This window comes from Indicator indicator, chromosome 25, assembly GCF_027791375.1.
Source record: "Indicator indicator isolate 239-I01 chromosome 25, UM_Iind_1.1, whole genome shotgun sequence".
Taxonomy (NCBI): domain Eukaryota; kingdom Metazoa; phylum Chordata; class Aves; order Piciformes; family Indicatoridae; genus Indicator; species Indicator indicator.
Genome location: NC_072034.1, coordinates 3,927,265 through 3,950,946, shown reverse-complemented (window position 1 = coordinate 3,950,946; position 23,682 = coordinate 3,927,265). Strand labels below are relative to the sequence as shown.

Below are 23,682 nucleotides of genomic sequence, written 5' to 3'. Positions count from 1 at the left end.
GGCATTCACAGGCTTATGGATATACTAAAAGGTCAAGAGCAAAGCAGAAGCTACAAACACAATGAAAATTACAAAGCTGTTGTGACTAACTCTGCATGGTCACACCAACTCCTTCACATCTTGTCAGAGTTAAGAAGGCAACTGCACTCTACCAGTAGAGTAAAAAGCACTGTCATGGCTTTGGTAAAGTCAAATACTTTTCTCTGTCTCTTTAATAGAGTCTAAGGTTGCTGCAAATTGCGTCCTCTGGAGAAATCTCTTGGAGAAGTAAGAAGACCATGTGGTCAACCTCTTTTCAAGGAGGATTTTGGGGAAGGGCACATTAGAGACTTCTCAAGTCCAAAGGTTTGCTGAAGTTTCTCCCAAAAATATCACAAAGAGATGAAGTGGTTGATTGAAAAAAGAAAAATCGTTTCAGATTATGGAAGTTCTCCCTTTATGTGTTGCTTTACAGCTTATAAATTCATGAAAATGGATTAACCCACAGAGTGACACCAGCATGTGATGCTGTCGACCTCATTACGACTACAGTGGTACTTTGGTCTATAGTTAGCACTATTGAGAGGTTAGCTGCTCCCATTTGAACTAAATGGGGGAGTAATTAATAGCTGCTGCTCTGTCTCATTGTAACTGAAGCAGTAAAGACATCCATCAAATCATAAAGAAGCCAACAAAATGAGAGCAAAGGCCAAACAGATCTAGGTTTTAAAGAGCCTTGAAGCTGGATGTCCCCCAGACTACCTAATGTTTGGTACCTTGAACAGAACAGGATTCAGACTTCACAGATTTTCCTTATCAATACAGAAGATTTCATCAACAACAGAGCAAGCAAGAGAATATGAACACTGGAAAAAACCTTGCCATGTTTCCAAGTGATTATCCTATTAATTATCTGATCATTTCTGGGAACATTGGTGTTGATAATCAAGACATAAAATTTGCTGGATCTATTTGAATGTAAGAACTTGAGCCTAGATTTACTCTTTACTAAGTGAGGAACTTCAAGTCTGCCAGCTTGCGTCCCACATAACTCAGCAAGTTTTCTCTTGACAGTAGGTCTTTTAGTGGAAACTTTTTCCTAGACAGTAGGACAAGATTCTTCCTGTATGTTTTCAATCAGCAGCACTTAAAAACCCCCAGTTCTTATCCTGCTCATCATTAAATTCCTTGGCACAGACAACAGAACTGCTCTCACTTTTGTGTCCCAGCTTCTGTTTGACATGTTTCTGCTTTCATCATCTGCAGTTTCTCTTCAGCAGGGAAGGGGATGTCTCAAAATATTTTAGATCATTTCACTTCTTATTCTTCCTTTTTTTTTATAAATTTAAGAAAGAAAGAAAGGAAAAAAGAGTGGCAACAGTTGTGAGAAGTTTTTTTAATTAGTTTTAGTATCTTTCCAGTCTGAATGTCAGCATGTAAGTGTCAGAAAAGCAGTAAGGAATTTCATGGAGGCTTTCGTGCTGGTGTAGGTAACCTCGGATGCTATAAAGCTCCAGTTCAGGAAAACAGCCTTCTTCAGAGCAGCACTTAACTGCATACTTAGATTCAATTAATTAGGGCTTCAATATAATTTTTAAACTGAGTGAGTAGCCATTGTCCAGCTAGTGATCATTGATGAAATCTGGCTAGGAGTGAGGGGAAAATGGACACCATACAGCCTGAGCTGTCAGGTCCCCTTCAAACAAAAGCCACTGATTTCACTAGAATGTCAAGACATTGTTCAGGAACAATTCAGAACTTACTTGCATATTTATTTTAAGTCACACTTACAGTCTTATTAAATTTGCTGGCACCAGTCACTTAAAGAAGTGTTGCAAATGTAGGTCCCTAAGCTACAAAGCAAAAGTAATTGGATTTATATGACAGAAAAGAGCCAAGCTAAAACATTCCTTCACATGACAGTCATATCAATGGTACAACTTTACAGTGCATTTCTACAGCAGTCATAACTTCCCTGAAAGGGGAGGTAGGAAATTGAAATATCTTTTTATATGCAAAACGATTTATCTTCCAGGTAAGTTCGACCAGTAATAGAAACATATTTAAGTTTACAGTCTTCTGAAACAAGGGAAAAACCCATGGCTGCTCTCTAGCCATCTGAGGGCAATTAGAATTGCCTTGCTGATGCAAGTGAGCTACAAGATTTTAATCTGCTTGGACCCAAGTTAGCTAGTCAGCTAAAAATACCACCCACAATGTTTGCTTATTGGCTGAGACCTCTCAGAAATAGCAAGGGAAACCTCAGGCTTCCGCAGCCCGGGTCACAGGGGATCAGGTGCTCTGCGTGGGATGGGGAGGGACAATCAATGGCTGCCCATGCTGTGCTTGGTGTGAAGAAGCACTATGCAGTATTTCTTTATGTCCAGACTGTCCAGTGCTCTTTCTGCTATGTAACTGCACATTTTTAATTGGATTTGACGTTGCTCTGTGTGAAACAATTACATCTACAGCTCCAGCAATGGCTCATGAGGGAGGAGACTGGCACTGCCAAGCACTAAACCACCTCCTGCTTCCTTTGAACTTCAAAATGAAGAAGTGTTTTAGAACCCACTGAGGACCTACAAGGCTATGCACCAGCCTCACACTTGGGAAAAAAAATTCCTTTTAAAATTTTATGATGACCAAGATAGCATTTGGGCTTATGGGGCAACCAACAGACCAAAAAAAGTCTTCTTTAGAACTGAACCACTGAAGTCAAGGATGCACCAGGAACGCAGAAGAGAATGGTTAAAACAGTACAAAGTTCTTTCTTATAATAAGAATCATGTATATTTAATATACCTTAATAGTAAGAAAAGAGAATAGTTTGGTAAGAAAACAGAATGGCAAGAAAATGGAATGTATAAATAGTGATAAAAATCACAGATAGTGTCCAAATGTACCTATTTATCTCACTAACATCTGCTCTCTTTATTGTGAATTATTCCGTTTCTATCCCATTCCACCAATATTCACATTAATTTAATGAGCAAGCCAAGCAACAACAGGCTCTAAAAACTAAGCATAAAACTGGAAACAGACTAAATTTCTCCATTTTGGAGAGAGATGTATCAATATATTGCAAATTGGGCAAGGATGATTACTTTAAGAGTAGTAAGAAGTTGTTACAAATCTCAACCTGTAATTTCTTGTAAGTTATTGTTATTAATATCATACAAGAGTGTGCCCTGGAAGAGAGCTCTTGTTCCAGGTGGGATAGAAACCCCAGACTCTCCACATCTTCACATATAAGCAAAGGATATAATTGTTCATCCATGGCTTTCAACTTCTTCCTCAGCTCTGCCAAGGATGTCAGCCCACACTGGCCTTTAGACAAATTTTTGCAGTGAGAAATTCAGAGCTTTATTTTAAACTACCCCCCTACACCTACGAAGATGCCAGAAAACAGCTTTAAAAACCAAAGCCAGAACCTAACAGCTGGCAGGCTCTGGAATTTATTAATCACAATCTTCTCCCTGCCATTCTCTGCTCATTTGTCAATTTGGTGCAACACCTATTGCTCCTCAATCCCAATTTGCAATGAAAGAGGAAGGCTTCTCTTTCATTAGAAGGAGGAACACTCATTACCTGGCCATGCCTCATTACAATTAATAAATGGCTACAATAGATAAACAGCAATAATTAACAAAGCAAAAAATAACAGTGTTGGCACAGTCCCACTTCTCCAGACAAGTAACAGAATGAGAGACTCTCAGTATGGGAAAGAAAACCAGATCACAAGTCTCCTGCTTGGACAGAGTTCAATCTCACTCTGTCATAGCCACACAACTGGAGCAGCCATTAGACCTGGGACTTCACAACAGCAGGTCCATTAGCGTTAGACTACCAAAGCACACCTTAGGTTTTGATTATAGGCACTCCACTAGCATATATCCACACACCTACAGGATACCAGCAAAAAGGAGGAACCCAAAAAGGCTCACACAAAGCTTTACTAGCAAGCTGCACAATTTTATAGACATGATCAACTTCCTGTAGAAGGGCACCGCTGCAGACCAAGATTGAAAACAGCTTGCGGTGAATCAAAACATCTGCATGAAGTCATCTAGCTCGATAAAACAAGGTTTTGAGGGGGAGATCTTACAACTTGCTCTGGCAAACTTCTGTCCTTCAAATACCTTACCTGATTACATGTGTTGATGTCTATTCCACTCTTCAGGTACTCCACTACTTTGTCCAGATTGCCAGCTCGGGCAGCTCGGAGAAAGCTTGCATTGCTGTCAGACTGCAAAAAGAGAAGAAGAAAAAAAGCCTCTAGTTAGCTCTTGTTTAAAAGCAAGCACAACTTCCTTCCCAGCAAGAGGTTTCCACAGTTTCTGCTGCAGGAGAATAAAATTGTGAAGACAACAGACTTTGCAATCTATCTGCATTAATCAGCATACACATGCTTCAGCAGTTCTGGCATAAAAGAATCACAGAATGGTTTGGCAGGGACACCTTCCACTAGACCACATTACTCATGGCTTTGTCCAACATGGTCTTGTACACCTCCAGGAAGAGGGCATCCACAACTTCCTGGGGCAAGCTGTTCCATTGTCTCACCAACCTTACTGTCAAGAATTTCTTACTAATATCCACTCTAAGTCTCCCCTCCTCAAGCTTCAATCCATTCCTTCACAACAAGGCCTTGTAAAAAGCCCCTCCCCATCTTAACTGTAGACCTGTCCAAGTGAGCAAAACAGTCCAATAAAAGCTGAAGTTCAAAATACAGCCAGATTAATAATTAAAAAAAAAAATAATCAGTGTAACTGATATTAGCAGCAAGAAAAATATATGCATCAACTCACTAGTAAATTTTATCGGATTATAGATATACATGCTCAAAATTCAGGAAATAATTGGCTGATCTTGATCTTGGCTATACTAAACCAAACCAAACCAAACCAAACCGAACCAAACCGAACCATACCATCCATTGACTTTGGTTTTGTACTTGGCATAAGTACATAGTTCACATTCATGCATAGACCTGCTTACACACAGATACATCCTGAAGAAACACAATATCCAACAGCAAACAAGTCCTCTGGAGCTATTGTATCACCTGTGCCACACAAGTGGGGTATACCAAAGGGAAAAAAGGGTCCCCCAAAGCAGGGCAGCACTGCAGGGGTAGCTAACCATACAACAAAGCAGATGAAGGACTCAAGCCAGAGCACCTAAATCCAGGATCATGTTGCAGACACGCTCACTCTTGCATTCAGATGCTGACAATTAAAGCCCCATTAGCATTTATAGGTTAAAAATAAAGCAACCTTGTGTTTTCCTTTTGCTGGTGGTGGTGGGTTGTACTGGTAAGCAAGGGAGTGTGAAATGTGTCAGTCCTCTTGCCTTTATCTACAATCATGACATGAAATTACATTGGCTGTTTGAAACCAGCCTGTACTTTGATGTTCACCCACATGGGATCCTGCACCCAGGTAAACTGGCTACTAACACAACAGCAGATAGCAGGGGAAAAAACAGAATGTCCTGAAAGCCTCCCACTTTGAGCTTACTCAGTGCTGCTCACCAAAGCCATGTACTTCAGGGTGTTTATTTTGGTCACCCGACTTATCACGCTGTACTGACTCGCTTCACAATCCCCGATTCCAACCTATTTTAATCTGCAACAGATGGATGTCAGCACAACCATGCTTCTTACAACTGTACTACATGCCAAGACAAAAATATTGCCTTTTAAATTCCTTTCAGCAAACTTCAGCACATTTTCCACATCTTTTATCATTAAGAAACCAGCCCATCTCTCTAAACGTGCTCTGGGGGGAAGGGGAAGGTGGCACTGGAATTCACGGTGACAGAATCCTTCTATAGCTCCAGGCTTCAGTCAGATGAGCACTGGGATGAGGCTTGACACAGGAGCTGATGCTGACAGGTACTTGAAAGATCCCTCTGTAGATTGAAGGATAGATCTTAGCACTGCAGCACCTCCTGTGAGCTGCATGTGTGCATAAAGACACCAAATTATACTTTAATCTTTAAAGGTCCTTGAAAAAGAAATCAACTGTCTTGGTAAAGGCATCAGCCAAGAACAAATATTTGAGCAGACCAGGGGTAAACCCAGACGCTTTCGAAATTAATGGGAAAAACATCTTTGCCCTCAGTAAGACACACATTTTATCTTCTTTTTCCCTATTTTTTTTTCACTATTTCACTACTTCTGCAATAAGTCATCAAGCCAAGCTTGTATTTAATACTTTTAAGAAGTTAAGGATGAATAATGCTACAAATGAATACAGAAAACTTCTGGTTTACTAGGGGTGAATCAATCATCATTTGTTTTTCTTTTATGTAGAGTAACATGAAAGGCTAAAGCTCTTAAGTCTCAGTTCCTGCTGGATGCTCCCCTTGCAGCTAAGACCACGTGACTGTGTTCCATTTGTTCTGGCTAAGAAGATGGAAGCAGAGCTTTCCAATTAGATTCTCATTTCCTTGATTCATACTTTTGTTATCTCAAAATTATATTATTGCAAAGCCCATGACCACATGGACCTGAAAATCCATCACAATGTGGAATATGAACTTCTTGTCTACATGACGAGTTATATGAGGCTGTGTGAGCTGGGGTTGTTCAGTCTGGAGAAGAGAAGGCTCTGAGGAGACCTCATAGCAGCCTTCCAGCACCTGAAGGGGGCTACAAGGCGGCTGCAGAGGGACTGTTTACAAAGGCCTGCAGTGATAGGATGAGAGGCAATGGTTTGAAATTAGAGGAGATTTAGATTGGATGTTAAGAACAAGTTCTGCATCATGGCAGTGCTGGAACACTGCAACAGGTTGCCCAGGGAGGTAGCTGAGGCCCCACCCCTGGAGATCTTCAAGGTCAGGTTCAACAAGGCTCTGAGCAACCTGATCTAGTGGAGAATGTCCCTGCTGACTGCAGGGGGGTTGGACCTTTGGAGGTTCCTTCCAACCTAAAGCATTCTAGGATTCTATGAATTACCTCTTCATGATTCACCCCCTGGCAGGCACTTTGATTCCAGCAGTGCCTCTTGCTGCGCCTGTTCTCACTCCCAAATAACAGCGTTTGATTGTGAATAGAAGAGCAACAGAACTGCTAAAATTCTCACAGAACACAATGAGATCTTGGTGCTTCATTTAGGGACCCCTGGCCTATATGATCTTCAGGGTTTATGAATTTCTTGACTGTAAGATGTACTGATCTCATATGAAATGAATATAATTGAACCCACCTCTTCACAGTGTGGCTTCTCCTAGTTCAAAATAGCTTCTCACAGACATGAATGATGCTGTCATATTTAAATCAAGCTTAACACACAAGTAAAAGACATGAACCAGCAATTCAGCTGCTTCACATACAAATTCCAATACAAAAGGCAGTGAGAGGTCCCATGGAATGCTCCATAGATTCAGCACTGTGTTTGAAAGCTCAAAAGTCAGGAGTACTCAGATCTGTGTTTCCTTTCCTGGTTTTGTTTCTCAACTCTAATTTTCAGTAAGTCATCAGTAGTTTCTCCTTTTCCTCATTCTTTCAAGGTCTTTAAAAAGCATTTTGGGCAGCACTATTGTCTCAGCAATTCAGCTCACTTTAACACATTACAAATTTAAATCCATTTTGACAAATTGTCTGAGTAGTCAACAGCAGTGATTTTCTCTGCTCTTGCTAGGAAATGATGATCTGTATCTGTGGGATTTCCCAATTCATTCAGTAATCTCCTGCAATATTTTATTTCCTTACATGTATATTTTTAGTTATTTTCAGGAAGCGTTTCATTGGCACAGAACCTGGCATATGGATCTTTACTACTTTGCTCACTGGTGAAGACAAAAAGTCACCAAACTATCATTAGAAGATACTTTCTTGACAAGAAAGAGGAGAATGCCATGGAGCCAGAGTCCTTTCCACTACACAATATTTATCCCACCCTCTCTTCCTATGCACACACCTCTGGTGCTTTCTTAAGGAGTTTTACATTTGCAGATCACTCCCAAGAGCAAGCACTCTGCAAACAGGGACCAAAAAGACTTACAAGAGAAGAGTTTGGCTTGAACCAGCCACCAGGTGAGCCTGAGTTCAAGACAATGCAATTCTAATCCATGCTATACGTATGTGAGGAATAGTTGCTGTTATTGAACCTTATAGGAAGCTCCTAGCTTTTAATTTAACTTTTCTTCTTTAACTTTTGACTGAGGATAAATTATTTCAGTCAGAAGTGGAATTTTCAGAGCACATATAAACTATAATGTGAAAAAAAATGTAAAAATTGCTGTAACCTTCAGAACACTCACAGCAGAATGTAAAATGTTCTGTAGCATTACAGACTGTGAAGAAAATAGGAGATCAAGAGAATATATGATTTATTTTAAAGAAAAAAAAATATTTGTGAGGCTGTGGCTTCAATTTCTTTCTTGCTAATTGCAATGCCAGAACTTTGCCTGAATTTGAAGCACTGAGCTCAGGGAATCTCAGCAATTAAATCCTATGTGGAACAGAGTCTTTTACTCAAAGACTCAGAAGCCTTCCCCCTTCTGTTCCGCTGTCCTCACTCTGGTCACCTCTCCTGTCTCACAGCACACCACATCCCTTACCACACAGAGCACACCACATCCCTTACCACACACAGCACATGCCTCTTTCTTAAAGGCATTTGAGAGAGAGGTGCAAAAATAAAACCATGAAATCATCACATGCTGAACCAAACTCATCGGAATTCCTCCACATATTCAAATTTGCTGGTGAAAACCAGCTTCATGCTTAAAAAGCTAAGACTGGGGGAGTAGGAAGGAGGATTCAGTTTCCATAATAACATTATCCAAACCATCCCAATCCTTGTTTGAAATCATGTCTATAGTAAAAGGATTCCTGCAGATAAGCTTTGGGTTTCTTCCCCCCTCAAAGAAAGTGGAGCACCCCAACCTGTCAATAATCACAACTGTCTCCATGGGAGAACTGAGTCTAGCAATGAGACCTACTGAACAATTCTCCTCTGTAAAGCAGAGTTGACTAATTGAATAACAGCAAAACCAGAATCCAAACTTGATGCATAATAACCAAAGAGTAGTTCTACACCTCAGTGTAACTTTGTTTGTATGTGTATTAAAAGTGTGTATCTAAATACCAATAACCCTTTTGGACAGCTTTCAAACACTGACTCTGGAACATGACAGCCTAGAGAAGAGAACACTTCAGGGGGACCTCAGATCTGCCTTCTAAATAGCTGAAGGGATCCTACAGGAAGGCTGGAGAGGGACTTTTCATTAGGGTGTCTAGCAATAGGACAAGGGAGAATGGTTTAAAGATGAAGAAAAGTAAGCTTAGGCTGGATCTTCAGAAGTTCTAGAGTATATGATTGGTGAGACTGTAGAACAGGTTGTCCAGGCAGGCTGAGGATGCCTTCTCCCTGGGGGTGTTCAAGGCCAGGTTGGATGAGGCCTTGAGCAGCTAAGTCTAGTTGAGAGTCTAGTTGAGTTGATGTTGGAGTAGATGATCTCTAAGGTCCCATTCTATGATTTTGTGGAGTAAAACTGTTTATTTGTATCTTTTGAAGAGGCTGGCCCTGAGCAGGAAGCAAGCAAAACCTGCTGTTAATATGTAGGCTTTATATAAATCAAGAAACTCAAATCAAAACCTTTCATGTACAACCCAGTAGTATTATTGCACAGAAATTCAGCATTAGGACAGACTTTGGCAGTCTGCAGAGTTACCTGACAGGGTTAATGCCACTTAAAAACTTCAGAGTTGTGTGGCAGTCCTTGTCCAACAGCTGTTTCTGCAATTAGTAAAATGCTGATGGCTTATTAGCTCCTCTTCTTCATTAAAAAGCCCTTAACTAAATAGTGGTTTCTTGACTTAATATATCCAGGTAATGCCCAGAGCTGAGAACTCAGCTCACTGCAGAAGGAAATCTACATCATCTAAACCCAGGGTTGTGTGGTTTCTTGATGCCATTCAGTAGTTAGAAGATGCAGGGGGGAATGACAGGTATGGAAACACATTCCACCAATGTTTTATCATGTTGGACTTTCCCATGTGTCAGTTTATGTTCCTACCCTTGAGACAACCACTACATTTCAACCCAGTTTCAGAAACCATCTGTCCAAAGCAGCCATGGTTTAACTGGGCACAGACAAGGTGTTACCCTTCCCCAATACATTTCTCACCTGGGTTATTTTTTGCCAATATGGTAGCTTTCCCCACACCAGCATCCAACCGTGAAAGATGGGGCCTCAAAAGGAACCCTGCTTCCTCATGGAACAGTTTCTGTAAAACATGCCAGCTAGTTTTCCAGCAGCTCACATTTTACCTTATGTATCCTGAGTTATTTTTCTGTTGAGCTGAAAGTGCTGCTGATCTCCAAAGGGCAACACAACAGAAGCAAGGAGATACTGTGAATTGCAAGCCTAAGATGCAGCTATGACTGCAGGAAGGTAAAGGGCTTTATTTATATATATTTTTTTTTTAATTAAACTATCATAGTAGAGTCTCAGCCTGCAGTTCTGATACACATGCCAGCATGTGAGCTAAATCTTGCACTTGCAAAGGAGCAGGCTCAGTAATCTAACACTGGTACAGGAGTTAAATGAGGAGGTAACAGCTCCAAGGGAAACCTTTTTCCTGCCTTTAATGAAATTACACTTGTGTACTGAAAGAAAAGATCTACAACAGTGTTGTACTTTCAAAGCCACTTCCTTTGCTTATAAAGATATATGTCTTCCTTCCATTAACTTACTGGAAGATATGAAGGAAGACAGATTAAATTACAGATCTTAGAGAAATTTCAGTATCTAAATTCCTGGATGAACACCATGCCCCATTTTTTTATTTAAAAGAAGTATTTTTATCACACAGCTTTTCCCACTCAAGGATGTCCAGGCATTTCAGCTCTAACTCATCCTGCTACCTACCTTTGGTCATACAGAATTTATCAATAAACAGTTGAACCAGAAAGGCCACAATCCTAAAATAGCAGGTTTAACTGTCAACATCTCTTTCTCTTAATCCAAAACATCTTCTTATCCAGGAAAAAGGCACAACTGACCTTACAATAAACTAACCTTTTTTGGTAAGAAAGAAGAAGCAGAGCTATAGGAGCTGGGAAGTGTGAAAAGGAAGAAAAGCTTTCAGAGACCAGAGATCACAAGCAAGTTAAATATTCTCTACCAAGATGTATCTAATAGCATCCAGCAATTAATTATTTTAATCTCAGGGATCTATCTCTCTAAGCTAATGATAATAGTTATAAATCAGAAAAAAAAAAAAAAAAACAAAAATATTCTTTTAAGTACCTATCATGCACCGGAAAAATTTAAGGTGGTTTGAGTATTTAGGCCAATTAATCAGTATGTCATGAAGGCAATGAAGTCACCACCACCTGACAGAACTGTGGCTGGAGTTGCCCTCACCTCACTGTTGCATACAGTATGGACATGGGCCCTGGCTTTGGCACAGCAAGAAGTGCATGATAACACCACCACAGAATCACAGAATTGTTTTGGTTGGAAAAGACCTCTGAGATTATTGAGTCCAACCATCAACCTCAGACCAGCATGGCCATGAAATCATGTCCCAAAGTGCCATGCCCACATATTTCTTGAACCCTCCCGGGAATGGTGACTCCACCACCAACCTGGGCAGCCTAGAGCTACTAGAAAAGGCTTTTGTGCTATACACTGCACATGAGCCAGGACTAAAACATTCCCAATTTCAAATCAAAAAGCAGGACCCAGAGTGCCAAAGAGGGTGGGAAAACTAATAGAATAGAATAGAATCAAGAATCAAGAAGGTTGGAAGAGACCTCAAGGATCATCGAGTCCATTTACTATTATATGGACCAGTAAAAGCTTTCTGATGGTAGGCAAAGAGGTTGCAACCCAAAGGAGACATGGTGTGTAACGATACAGAAGACTTAGAGTGTCCTTCACAAATGAATTTCATTGGTGTGGCTGGAGATGGCAAGAGACATGACAAAAGAAGCAGCTAGGAACATACAGCTGGGTCAAGCAGGACCTTATATACCCACATTCTAAATTAACAAATATATTCTAAGTCCAAAGTATTTTCGTAACTATGGAACTGAAAGACCTCTTCAGTAATTTTAATATTTGCACATGCCAGTTTGTAGCAGTTCCTTATTTTACTACAAAGGCTTTTGATACTGATGGGAAAATTCCCAATTACTCCTAAGTGGCTTGCATTTGATGCTGGTTGTTATATTTCAACACCTTTGCCAGCTCCTCCTTGGCAGAACACCAGCCCTCCAGCCACTCTTTCCTTTTCACTGGAGTGTACAAATGCCTCACCAGTCTCAATTTGTCTACAACCAGGAGAAGGACAAAGGGCTACACTTGGAGAACACTTCAAAATACACTTAGTCTTTACTATATCTCGAGGTCCAACTGATCCCACATTAACCAAGTTTAAGGTCCTTGCTAAAGGACGGGTTTAAAGACACACTTAACTGTGTTCCTGAGTTTGGGCCAATATTAGCAAATACAGCAAAAGAGGAAGAGAACTACTGCAAAATCAACCCTTACTTGAGCCAAGAAGCAAATGTCTTCTATAAACCCTTTATGATACTCAGCTGCCACAGACATCTGTAGGAGGCCTCCCACTACCTCCATTAATTTGCCATCCTGGACTTGGCACCAGCTGACTTTTGCTACGTCAGTGAAGGATTTGTGAGAACAGAAGCCAAATTGCAGAGTTTGCTGTGAAAAAGAATAGAAGTCTTTTGCCCAGCTGTGTGTTCCTTCCAAACACAGAACTTGAAATGACAGAAGTTATTTTTGATCCATCTGATTTTAAAATGTAAAATAACATCAGAAATAGTGTTCTAACCCAGCAGAGCACTTCAGAACTAGCTGAACTTCAGGCATGTGTAATCCCTGATGTCCTACTGGACTATCCATACTCTCCAAAACAAATGTTCTGGTGTAAATCTGAGTTTGGAAACAATGTGTGCACGTCTGACTTATATTCATCAGTGTGAATCTCCAAAACAGAATCTGAAAAGCACCTGGAAGACCAAACCCCAGTGGATTTGGGTTTAAAGAATGCAAATTTTTACCATAGGCTGAGTAATCCTAAAACCTAGAAAAATCTTCATGTCTTTTTCTAAGACTTTTAAACTACTCCCAAACCAGAAAAGGAAAATCCTATTGTTGCATGGGAAAACTGCCTGTGCTGCCATTCCAGTGAAAGCATCCATTAGCCATTTCCTGAAACAGTAAGGATTCAGGGTATGTTCCAAAGAGCCACAGGATCAGTCTTAGCTCTCTGTGAGACATTTACTGACTTCTTTTGTATACTGATAGAGAACCAAGATTTCCACCAAAGAACCTGAATATTATTAAAGACAGAACAAATATTTAAGATCATCTGGACACCATATATTGAGATTTTGAGGTGTTAGCACCAACTTTAGCACTTGGTAAGTATTTAAATGGATTCCATGGCAAGTTTCCATTCCTAATGACATTCCTAAATCAAGAGGTAATAATGCTGGAACACCTCTCAAAGGAATTAGGATGCCATTCAAAGCATATTGCCTAGAATAAAAACTAGCCTTAACTAAAACCTAGCCTGTGAGTGAAGTTTATGACAGACTGTTGACAGAGGATACTATCACTCCTAATTTTTCATCCCCTTCCACCCCTTTGTCTTATCATCTTTCTAAGAAAAGAAATGTGCTAACACCATCCATGGTAGGTTCAAACAGCTTTCCTTACCTAAACAGCATGAACTGATCATCCATTGATTCAAACTTACTGCTACCATAAGCAGAAAGAAATCATTTCATGTTCCTTTGAGATGAACTAAAATAGATGCCCACAAAATGAGTGTTACTGAAATGCAGCAGTGTCTGATTCAATGCCAGCTCTGCTAGCAAGACTTATGGCAAAGATCTTACTTGTAGCAAAAGATAAACAGACTCTGAAGTAGTAAATGAAGAATTTAACTTTGTCCATTGCTCCCTGCAATGCTCCTTACATTGACTATCCCACTGTCTTGTACAATGACCTGAAAGTCCACATTGCCAAATCCTGGAGCAGGGAGAGAGCTCCTCCTCCAAATGATGCAGGAAGAGTTGGGAATTATCCTGCCCTGAACCTCAGAGAGCAGTCTGTCCTAGGTAGGCTGAAATACAACATGAAGTGCAACTGGATCATACCTTCATATTTGCTCTTTTAAGTGTAATTCAATATACAGGTAAAGGAGACTAATGTACAGTGAAAGGGATGAACCCCAGTGTTTCATCAGCTGTTTCAGCACATTAAAAACCCCAAGATAACTAAATCTTTAATATATGGTTATTGAATAGTTAGTTGATTTTTTTATAATGCTGCTTTTATTTCAAGTATGATCTCAGTATCAAAATCCGACTCCCCATTTGAGAAAGTTATTTGGCATCATATAGACAGCTTAGCATAGTCCAACCAACACATTTCTGATTCCTTCAGCAAGATGGCCCTGAAGCAGCAGATGATTTGATTTTAGTTCAGAAAAGATTAGATTATCCAAAGCAATTTTCTCTTGGAATTGGCTGAATACCAACTGAGTTATTCAGAACCTTGTATCTGGTACTGGATTCATGCAGTCATCACATTCAGCTTGATGTGGTACTCTTTAAACTTTATTTTTTATTTTTTCACCATTTTGAAAGGAATCATAATAATAATGAGAGACTGCAAACCTGCTTAGGGAAATAGAGCAACTTTCCTCTGGAATCTCCAAGCAGTGTATTGTCTGAACCAAGACAGCTATTCTAAAGCAGCTCTGTGAGTCCCTTCCAGAGCCATACAAAGCCGAGATCTTATGATTAAATGATTCAAAGACATTATCAAAGTGCCTGATCTCTGCCTGCTATGAAAAGCTCTGAAGGCTGACTGAAAAGAATGCAGGAAAAAAACCTACAAACAAAATCCCCTCAAAGATCACATGCTGCTCGACTTGGCTCGCTCCTGCCTCCTCAAAGACCTGACCTTATGCAGAAGGGCAGCTTGCAGGCTGTACATCCAGACAAAGCTGCTGCAGCTTGCTTATTTGTGTCACAGGGAACCTCCAGCCATTTGCTAGTAGCTTCAGGCTGCTCACCTTAAGGAAAATTCAACAATGCCTGTTGAAATCCACACATTCAGCAGTGGAAGCAGCTTGTTCTCCCCTTCCCTGCTCTGGAAAGTCCTACACCAGCAGCATCCCTCCTCCTGACTTCACATTTCCCCATCAGCAATGCTGGAGCAACAGAAAAATTGCTTAGTGGGAGAAAAAAAATTGTCTAAACTATTCCTTTGAGGTTTCAATTTCGTGTTCTAGCTTGAAGACAGTTTTATTTCTCAAGAACTGGTTCAGCTGTGTTGTCAGTGAAATAAGCAGTAAAAGCAGTCAGAAAAATTCATCCAAAAAAGTTTCCTACTAGAAAACCAAGACAGAATCAAAATTATTTTCTAGGACAAAACAGAACTTATCACGAGTTCTGCTGCTGGGAGTGCCTCTGGTATCTTTCCAATGATGTAACTCAGCTACATTTCCTATAATGCACTGCAGTCATTCATTCAAGTGCAAAATGTAATGCTGAGGTGATAACAATGTAGGAGAACATAATATTGGGATCTATCACATTAAAGGTTTTCTGGTCTTCTTGTTCTGCCAGAAGTTTTGACACTACCTCCTTTCACAGCCAATTCTGAATGAAAAAACTCTTTAATAATAAATTATCCAAAAAGAAAAAAAAAATAAAAAGAGGAAAGAGGCACTTCACTTGCCATAGACATTATACAAGCAGTCATTCCATTGATGAACTTCTGCTTTGCAGAGCAAATGCTGACATTACTGATATATGCGTGCACTAAACTCTCCAGTCTTCCTGCATGCACCCAGTCCCACTCACTGTGACCTTCATGTGCATAAAGTTCTGTGGGGCTCTGCCTCTGCTGCAAACACACAAAATAATGTTGTGTGCTGAGACACAACAACTTAAAGAAGCCTTACAGAGTTCCAGTTTTGAGGATGATCAATGCAGGATCATCTGCAGCAGCCGTGTAAGCCAGGATAATGGATCACATCCATTCATTTGACAGGCTTGTTTCACTGACACTGCTCTCTCCCCATATACCTCTGGGTAGCTGACAACACTTAAATGACTGCACAACTCAAGACAGATGATTTTTCATCACAGTCAGTCTCAACAGCAAAAGCAAAGCTTCAACAAGGACACATTTAGGAGATCTCTTAATACTGTAGGCTATCATTAGGGAAGACTCAGGCTGAGCAAAGAGATCCTTTCCAAATCTAACGTGCACAGAGCTGACCTTTGATTCCTGTTTTCTTCAGCCAAGACTTACCAGGGCCTCAGGATCTTTATTTTCTTCACTGATGAATCCATAGTAGTCAGGGATTTTATCCAAATCCTGTATGATGCCTTGTGTACTTATGCCCTTATCTGAATGACAAGCCTGGCAAATTGGTGCATTGCCCATAGCAGTTCTGCCGCTAACTCCTACAAGTGGGACTGTCCCAGCGCTCCCGAAGGACAGCTGCCGGTCCCGGGGGAGGATCCTGCTCGTGCTCCACTCCCCAGCCCCTCAGCCCAGGCTCCCTTCCCGAGCTGTCCTGTGTCACAGCGAACCCGAAACCCCAGCAACTGCGGCAGCAGTCGGTGCCCATTTCCAATTCAGGCACTGCCTGGCTATTTTTACACCTACCAGGCCAGCTATGCATGGCAATGGCATTGGGGTGGGCTGGGGGGGGAACACTGCTTTCCAGCCACAGCCAGCCCGCCGAGCACGTCAGGTTCAAGTCCCACTGAGTGAAATGCCTCTGCATGTGAGGGTTATTGAATTACCCTGGTGCATGCCTTGGAATATTTTGATTTTTATCCCTGCTGCTCCAGGTCTTGCTGTGTTTACATAAAGAACTACATTTCAGAATGTTGCTAATGTCTTCTGAGTGTAACTCAAAAGGATGGTTAATTCAAGTCACATCCACCTGGCATTTACAGAGCAGGACAAAATGTTGAGTGCAGATTTCATGACCATTTCATTCCTGTCAGCCACATGGTATTTCACCTTCATGTAGATAATAACTGTGATGAGCTTCCTTTTGAACTGATATATCCCCTGGGTTTGATTTCAGAGGAGCTCAAATGTATACAAAAAGGACAACCTCTGATGCTAGATGACTTTAGCTCTTGTCTGTGTCATGCCTGATCTTTTTTTTTTTCTTTTTTCTTTTTTCTTTTTTTTTTTTTTGGGGGGGTGGTGGTGGTTATTGTTACTCTGATTTACGATTGTGGAGATTTTTAGCTAGAAAAGTGATTATTAAAAGTAAAACAAGAAACCAAAGCAAGCAAACAAAACTGACAGTAAAGACATTCTCTGTGTCATACAGAGGTGGGCAGCTGTCCATAGCATCCTATTGATTTCTACGCTGTCACTCTTCACAGCAGTGCCAGTTTTAACTGGAGAGAGCAAGCTTTCCCCAGTCCCCTTTCAAGGCTTATTGATCAGCACAGGGCTCTCTTTTCTGTTCATTACCATAAGGTAGATTTAAATGGCTCTGCAATTTTTCCTTAACTGATGACTACTCCAGGTGGGATCATTCAGCTCCTTTGAGAAGCCTCAGGCACTATGATGTGCAAGCAGTATGAACACACACTGGAGAGAATCACAGAATACCAGGTTGGAAGGGACCTCAAGGATCATCTGGTCCAACCTTTCCTGGGAAAATCATGGTCTAGGTAAAGCAGCCCAGCCAGCAGAGATGCATGCACGAAATAGCTAAATTACCCTGTGACAGTAAGGTGGATAAACATTGCTGCAACTTCTCATGCAGTCATAAACTTAAAAAGACATAAGAAGGAATCTCTCCAAATAGTTGATTCAGATGACATTCACACAACCAACGTCCCAACAGAAGCTGGAACTAGGATCTCCTTGGACACAGCAATCTATTTAAGGTGAAATCGACTTACTAGAAAACATAGAGAATGAACAAGAGGGAAGGGTGGCAAAAGCCAAGCAGCATGCATTCCTTTGCAGTAATGCTTGCAGAAAGCAACAATCTGCACAGAGATCTGAGGGAAAGCAATGGCTAAGCTCTCTGCAGAGCCTGGTAACAATATTACTGTTGTTTGTCAAAAGGGTTCAAAGTCATTAGGGCAAATTACTCAGAAAGCAAACATGTCCCTGCTTTGCCAGCCATAGTTAGGACACCATAATCTAACAAAGTATATATCTTATGAGATAGGATTCCAAACCTTTGGGGAGGAACACGTTACAGTATCTTTGTAAGTTCCCATGCTCTTTTTTTGGGGGCTGTTTGGGCAGCCGTGAAGAAGCCAGGATACATAAGAAATTCACACCAAAGTACAACAGCTCTCCTGTCTGCTCAGAAAAGTCAGAGCCTGCTCTGTATCACACTGCAAAACTGCTCTGAAGCCCATCACCTTGTGCTTCTTCAAGGAAGAGCAGATTTAGAGAACCTCCTTGCAAGTAATTCACTTGCTGAATCCACCTGTTTCTCACACTTTAGGATACCCTCTACTATTTAGCAGTGCAATAGACCTTTCTGCAACACTAACTCCAAACTGGAACTATTCCTTGAACTAGAAAACCTTGAGAAATAGTCCTTGGTTCAGGAGAGACAGGAAACTACTGGAGAGAGTCCAAAGATGTTGAGAGGCCTGGAGCATCTCAGTGAGATGGAAAGGCTGGGAGACCTGGGGATGTTTAGCCAGGAGAAGAGAGGCCTGAGAGGGGATCTTCACAACGCACATCAACAGGTGGAGGCAAGAGGATGGGATCAGACTCTTCTCAGTGGTGCCCAGTGACATGCCAAGGGGCAAGAGGCCCAACCAAAACACAGGAAGTTCCACCTAAACAAGATCAAAATTCTTTGCTGTGAGGATGCTGAAACCCTGGAGCAGGCTGCTCAGAGAGGTTGTGGAGTCTCCTTCTCCGGAAAGATTCCAGTCCCACCTGGACATTGTGATCCTGGGCAAGCTGCTCAGGGTGATGCTGCTTTAGTTGGACTAGGTGATCTCCAGAGGCCCCTTCACTGAATAAAAACCACACACATATACACTGCTCACCAGGAAGATGGCACATGCAGTGAGTGATGGGAAGCCACAGCCTCACATGCATTCACAGAACACCACTGAGTCCCAGTTAGCCCCACAAGCCCAACTTCACTTTGATTAACACTGCAAGATCTTATTAGCAGCTGTAACCAAAGAACAGTGACACAGCAAAGCTTTCCCTGCACCAAAATGTGACTGTCAGGGTAAGGGGTTGAGAATGCAGCTGAGACCCACCCATGCCAACCCAACTGTAAGTGTACTATCACTTCTTGTGCCCCAAACAGCACAACAAAAGTAAAATGTTTTTTGAGAGCCTCATGATTTTGTATCCCTCTGCAGCAATAAGCTCTAATTGGTACAAATTTGTCTTGGGTAGTTCAGTCTAAAGCTAAATCAAGTATCTGCCCCCTGATTAGCTCTAATTTTTGTTCCTTAACACAGATGCCTTAAGCCATCTTGCAGGATTTCATGAAGCTATCTCATTCAGAATTTGGACTATCCAAGTAAGACCTCAATCCCCTTCTCTAAGATAATCATCCTATCTTCTCTTTCAAATACATCAGCAGGAGATCACTGCTGATTAAAATCCTGGTCTCTTAAGTCCATGTTATTGAAACACAGAAGGAAGAGAGCCGGTCCCACTACTGCCTGCTGTGCTGCTCCACAGCTTTCCCCTCAGAAAGCACCACATGGTTTCTCCCTTTGCCTTAGGAGACACCTCACACCAACCCTTCTCCTATGTGCTTCTGAAGTTCTCACTTCTCTTGGATTTCTTACAGATTTTACACAACTTTCAAAGACAAAATTTCCATATCTGCATGTAAAATCGGTTTGTTGGGGGAATATATATTTCATACACAGCCCATGAAAAGTAGTATGACTCATGTTTACTCAGAACAGAGTTTTCCACATGATGCATCTTTTGGTTTACTGTGGTTTAAAAGAATCAATTAATTCAATGAGGAATGCAAGGTAACATTGCTAAATATGTAATTCTTCCCTTCCAAAAGACCTTGCCATTCCATGGCATTCACTCAAATGGACTTTATTCAGGCTAATGCCCAGCATTTATTGAAGCCTAAATGTTTTCCTGGTGAAATGTCAATTGCCCTTCTGTTTTTTGTTTATGCAGCAGTAATATCTGCAATGCTGGCAATGGAAAAAGAGAGGCTAATCAATTGTGATAAAAGAGCAAAACAGCAACATGAACAGAACCAGGGCAACTCCTTTGCTCTGAGATTCAGTATTTTGTTCAATAAGCTAATCCCAGACGCAAGGAAGAGAGTGAAAATACTTTAAGAAGTGCTGCATGTATATTAAGTAGCACAGAATCTTCTATCTGGAACACAAGGAAATACTATTCTGATCAATTTCCTCATATTAAAACTCTCTTTACACTGAAAACAACAGCACTGTTTTTAAATAGATTTTTTTTCCCTTAAAAAGTTACCTTATCCCCAAGCTTTGACTATTTTTGCACTGACACATCAAAGGGAAAAATGGTCTGTAACTAACTCCTCTTCCCTGAAGCTCCATCCTAGGCAGGATGATGAAACCTAGTGAGAGTCTAACATATGCAAAATGTCAGAGCTGCTAATTGAAAGTTATATGGTCTTAGCAGAGCTGCTGTGCAACTGGGGAAATCAGTTTATTTTGTCAAATGCTACAAAATAAAAACGTCATTTATTTTAATATTTAGTAGATTTTAAAATAGTGCCTGTGTAAACTACTTCTTTCTAAATATTGCTGGAAACCACTGGGTAGAGCAATATCCTCCTGCTACTGCCTGGGCATAGATTCTGGTCATATAAAAGAAGAATATAGAATCACAGAATGGTTTGGGTTGGAAAGACCTCCAAAGGTCATCCAATCCTACCCCCCTGCAGTCAGCAGGGACATCCTCCACTAGAGCAGGTTGCTCAGAGCCTTCTCCAGCCTCACTATGAATAGTTCCAGGGCTGGGGCCTCAACTACATCCCTGGGCAACCTGTTGCAGTGTTCCACCATCCTCATGCTAAAGAACTTGCTCCTAACATCCAATCTAAATCTCCTCTTCTCTCCTTTCAAACCATTGCCCCTCATTCTATCACTGCAGGTCTTTGGAAAGAGTCCCTTTGCAGCCTTCTTGTAGCCCCCTTCAGGTACTGGAAGGCTGCTATTAGGTGTCGCTGGAGTCTTCTCTTCTCTAGGCTGAACAACCCCAGCTCCTTCAGCCTGTCCTCATAGCAGAGGTGCTCCAGCCCCCTGATCATTTTCACGGCCCTCCTCTTGACCTGCTCCATCAGGTCCATGTCCTTCCTGTGTTGAGGGCTCCAGAGCTGGACACAGTACTCAAGGTGAGATCTCATCAGAGCTAAGTGGCAGAATCACCTCTCAGGACCTGCCAGCCACACTTCTTTTGATGCAGCCTGGGATGCCATTGGCCATATGTAATATCTTTTTTCCCATAATCCTGCAGGTTAAGCACACAAGAGTAGCTCATTTACTTAGTTTCTTTTTTATTTTGCATCCTGTGCCTGTCTATTGCCTTGGGGCCCATTAAATACATCTGGTATAAGTGTTTCTATTAATCTGCATAAGAAAATACTTGTATCGTGAATATTAAGCTGTTTGCTTTAGTAAATTGCTCTTTATGGTTAAACTAGAGTAAAAAGAAAGTCTATCTAGTGCCACTGAAATCAGATTAAGCCTAGTTCAGCCAGTCCATACACCAGCATGAGGCAATGCTCACATGTACAGACGTATCCACACACACTGAGTACATCTGTGCCCATCTTGAAAGCAACCTGGCTTAAATGCAGGTAATTACAACCATCAGAGTCATTTTCTCCTATGCTGTGATATTACAGCTGGTGGTGTTATGTGCTCACCTAACCACACCATTAGCTACTTGAAGAACCAAGACAGAATCCAGCATTACTGGCCCCAGTTCCCTGGCTTTAACAACTTGATAAGGCTTCAGTGCAGATGAAAAGGCATCTAAACTCTAAAAGGCTGATCTTACCAATCTCTGAAGAAAGGGTGAGTCATGCAATGAAAAGTTATAAGCTATAATCATGTCAACAAACAGTATTTGAAAGCTTGGGTTTGTATCACTCCTACCTAATATTATTTCTTTCCCCACACTGAAGTAGCTTGTAACAGATGATAAATAAAAGATGACAGTCTTCCAGAAGCAATTCCCTACCATCAAAAGTGCTTTAACAGAGTACAGTCAAGAATTGTGGTGTCTGTATGCAAACAATTTGTGCCTTATATTTATATAAATCATCCAAACAAGGCATAGAAGAGCACGAAGAACAAGTAAGTATGTTTTGTAACTCAATAAACTCTCATCATTGCAGCCATATACACAGTTCTGAGTACACATTACTTTGTGACTGAAAACACATCTTCACAGAGTTTAGCAGTAAGTTAGGCATGCCACCCACAAAAAAAACCCAACCAACAGTCTCCACACAACTAGAAACACCAAAGGACATGCAGAAAAGTGTAGCATCTCTAACCAGGCCTTCAGCACAGAAACTCTGCAGTCCTTCTGAATGATAAATACATTTACATTTGTGAGAGCAAAATTTATTCTGAACAACTGACAAAAAGACACTGTAGTCTCTGTGCACTGTAGTCTCTCAGGACTATCAAGACCAGTAGTGTCTATAAATTCAAGAGCCAAAGAAGGTACCATGACAAAACTGAGAAGTTTATTTCCAGCGAAGTCCTAAGACTGCTATAAAACTTTCTTCAGTTGCCATCCATAATTCATGGTGCTGTGCTATGCACATAACTGGTGCACACACTGTGGCTGTTAAACAGGAGGCAAAAATATCCAAGGTTTTAAGAATGACTTTCCATTCTTATGAGAAATAAGCACCTAAGAAAGGGACAACCTTAGTTTTGCAGTTGAAACGTTAGCAAAGTCAGGTAAACATGAACTCAGGATAATGTCTTTCACCCAAAAAACCTTCCAGAAACCAATGTCACAGCATTCTGAACTAATAAAGAGGAGGAACTTCACAGGTACTCTGCAGATCAGTAGTAGCACCTAATAGATGTGATTCATACACAAATCACCCTCATAAAGCCACAAAATCCCAAATGCCAATCCTGTGTGTGATAGGATGAAGATTGGTGGTGGCAGCCTCTCTAGAAGGGCACTACAAACCAGACAGATGCTATGATGAGCTTCTTTAACATACTTTAAAATTCTTCTCCTCTAGGAATTATCTTGCCACAAGCAATCAGTTTGTAAATTGTCTTGCAAACAGAAGTGACTCTCCTTCTCTGTCTAGTATCTCTAGATCCTAATATCTGATGAAAAATACTCCTCTGGTTTGCTTGGAAGCCATACTCTATATAGGGGAAGACAGAGCCTGGAAGGATCTGCAAGAAGAACTGGGTTCTCTCAATTGTAGGAAAAATGGAATTACAACAGAAACAAAATTAGATGCTAGTGAATTCTTTTAATGTCAGTTAAAATGCACAAAACCCCCTCAAACACACACACCAAAAAAAGGACAAACACAACAACAACAACAAAAAAAACCAAACACAACCCCATGGTGAGATTTTACCACCAGCAAGAAACAGAAAAATTTACAAATCACCTTTCACAAAGTCTGTTTTTTTCTTTCAAAATGAAAATCTTTTG

General features: G+C 41.0%; 1 protein-coding gene across 1 annotated transcript in view; it reads right to left on the bottom strand.

Annotated features, from left to right (window-relative positions):
- The window catches only part of ANK2 (ankyrin 2), a 130,393-nt gene extending 113,959 nt beyond the window's left edge, over nt 1-16,434 (bottom strand). Inside the window, exons 1-2 of the mRNA XM_054392352.1 lie at nt 16,300-16,434; nt 4,124-4,225 (exon numbers count right to left, since the gene is read on the bottom strand). Coding sequence (XP_054248327.1) covers nt 4,124-4,225; nt 16,300-16,434 — 237 coding nt within the window. The remainder of the gene's footprint in view (nt 1-4,123; nt 4,226-16,299) is intronic.
- Between the last annotated feature and the right edge of the window lie 7,248 nt (nt 16,435-23,682).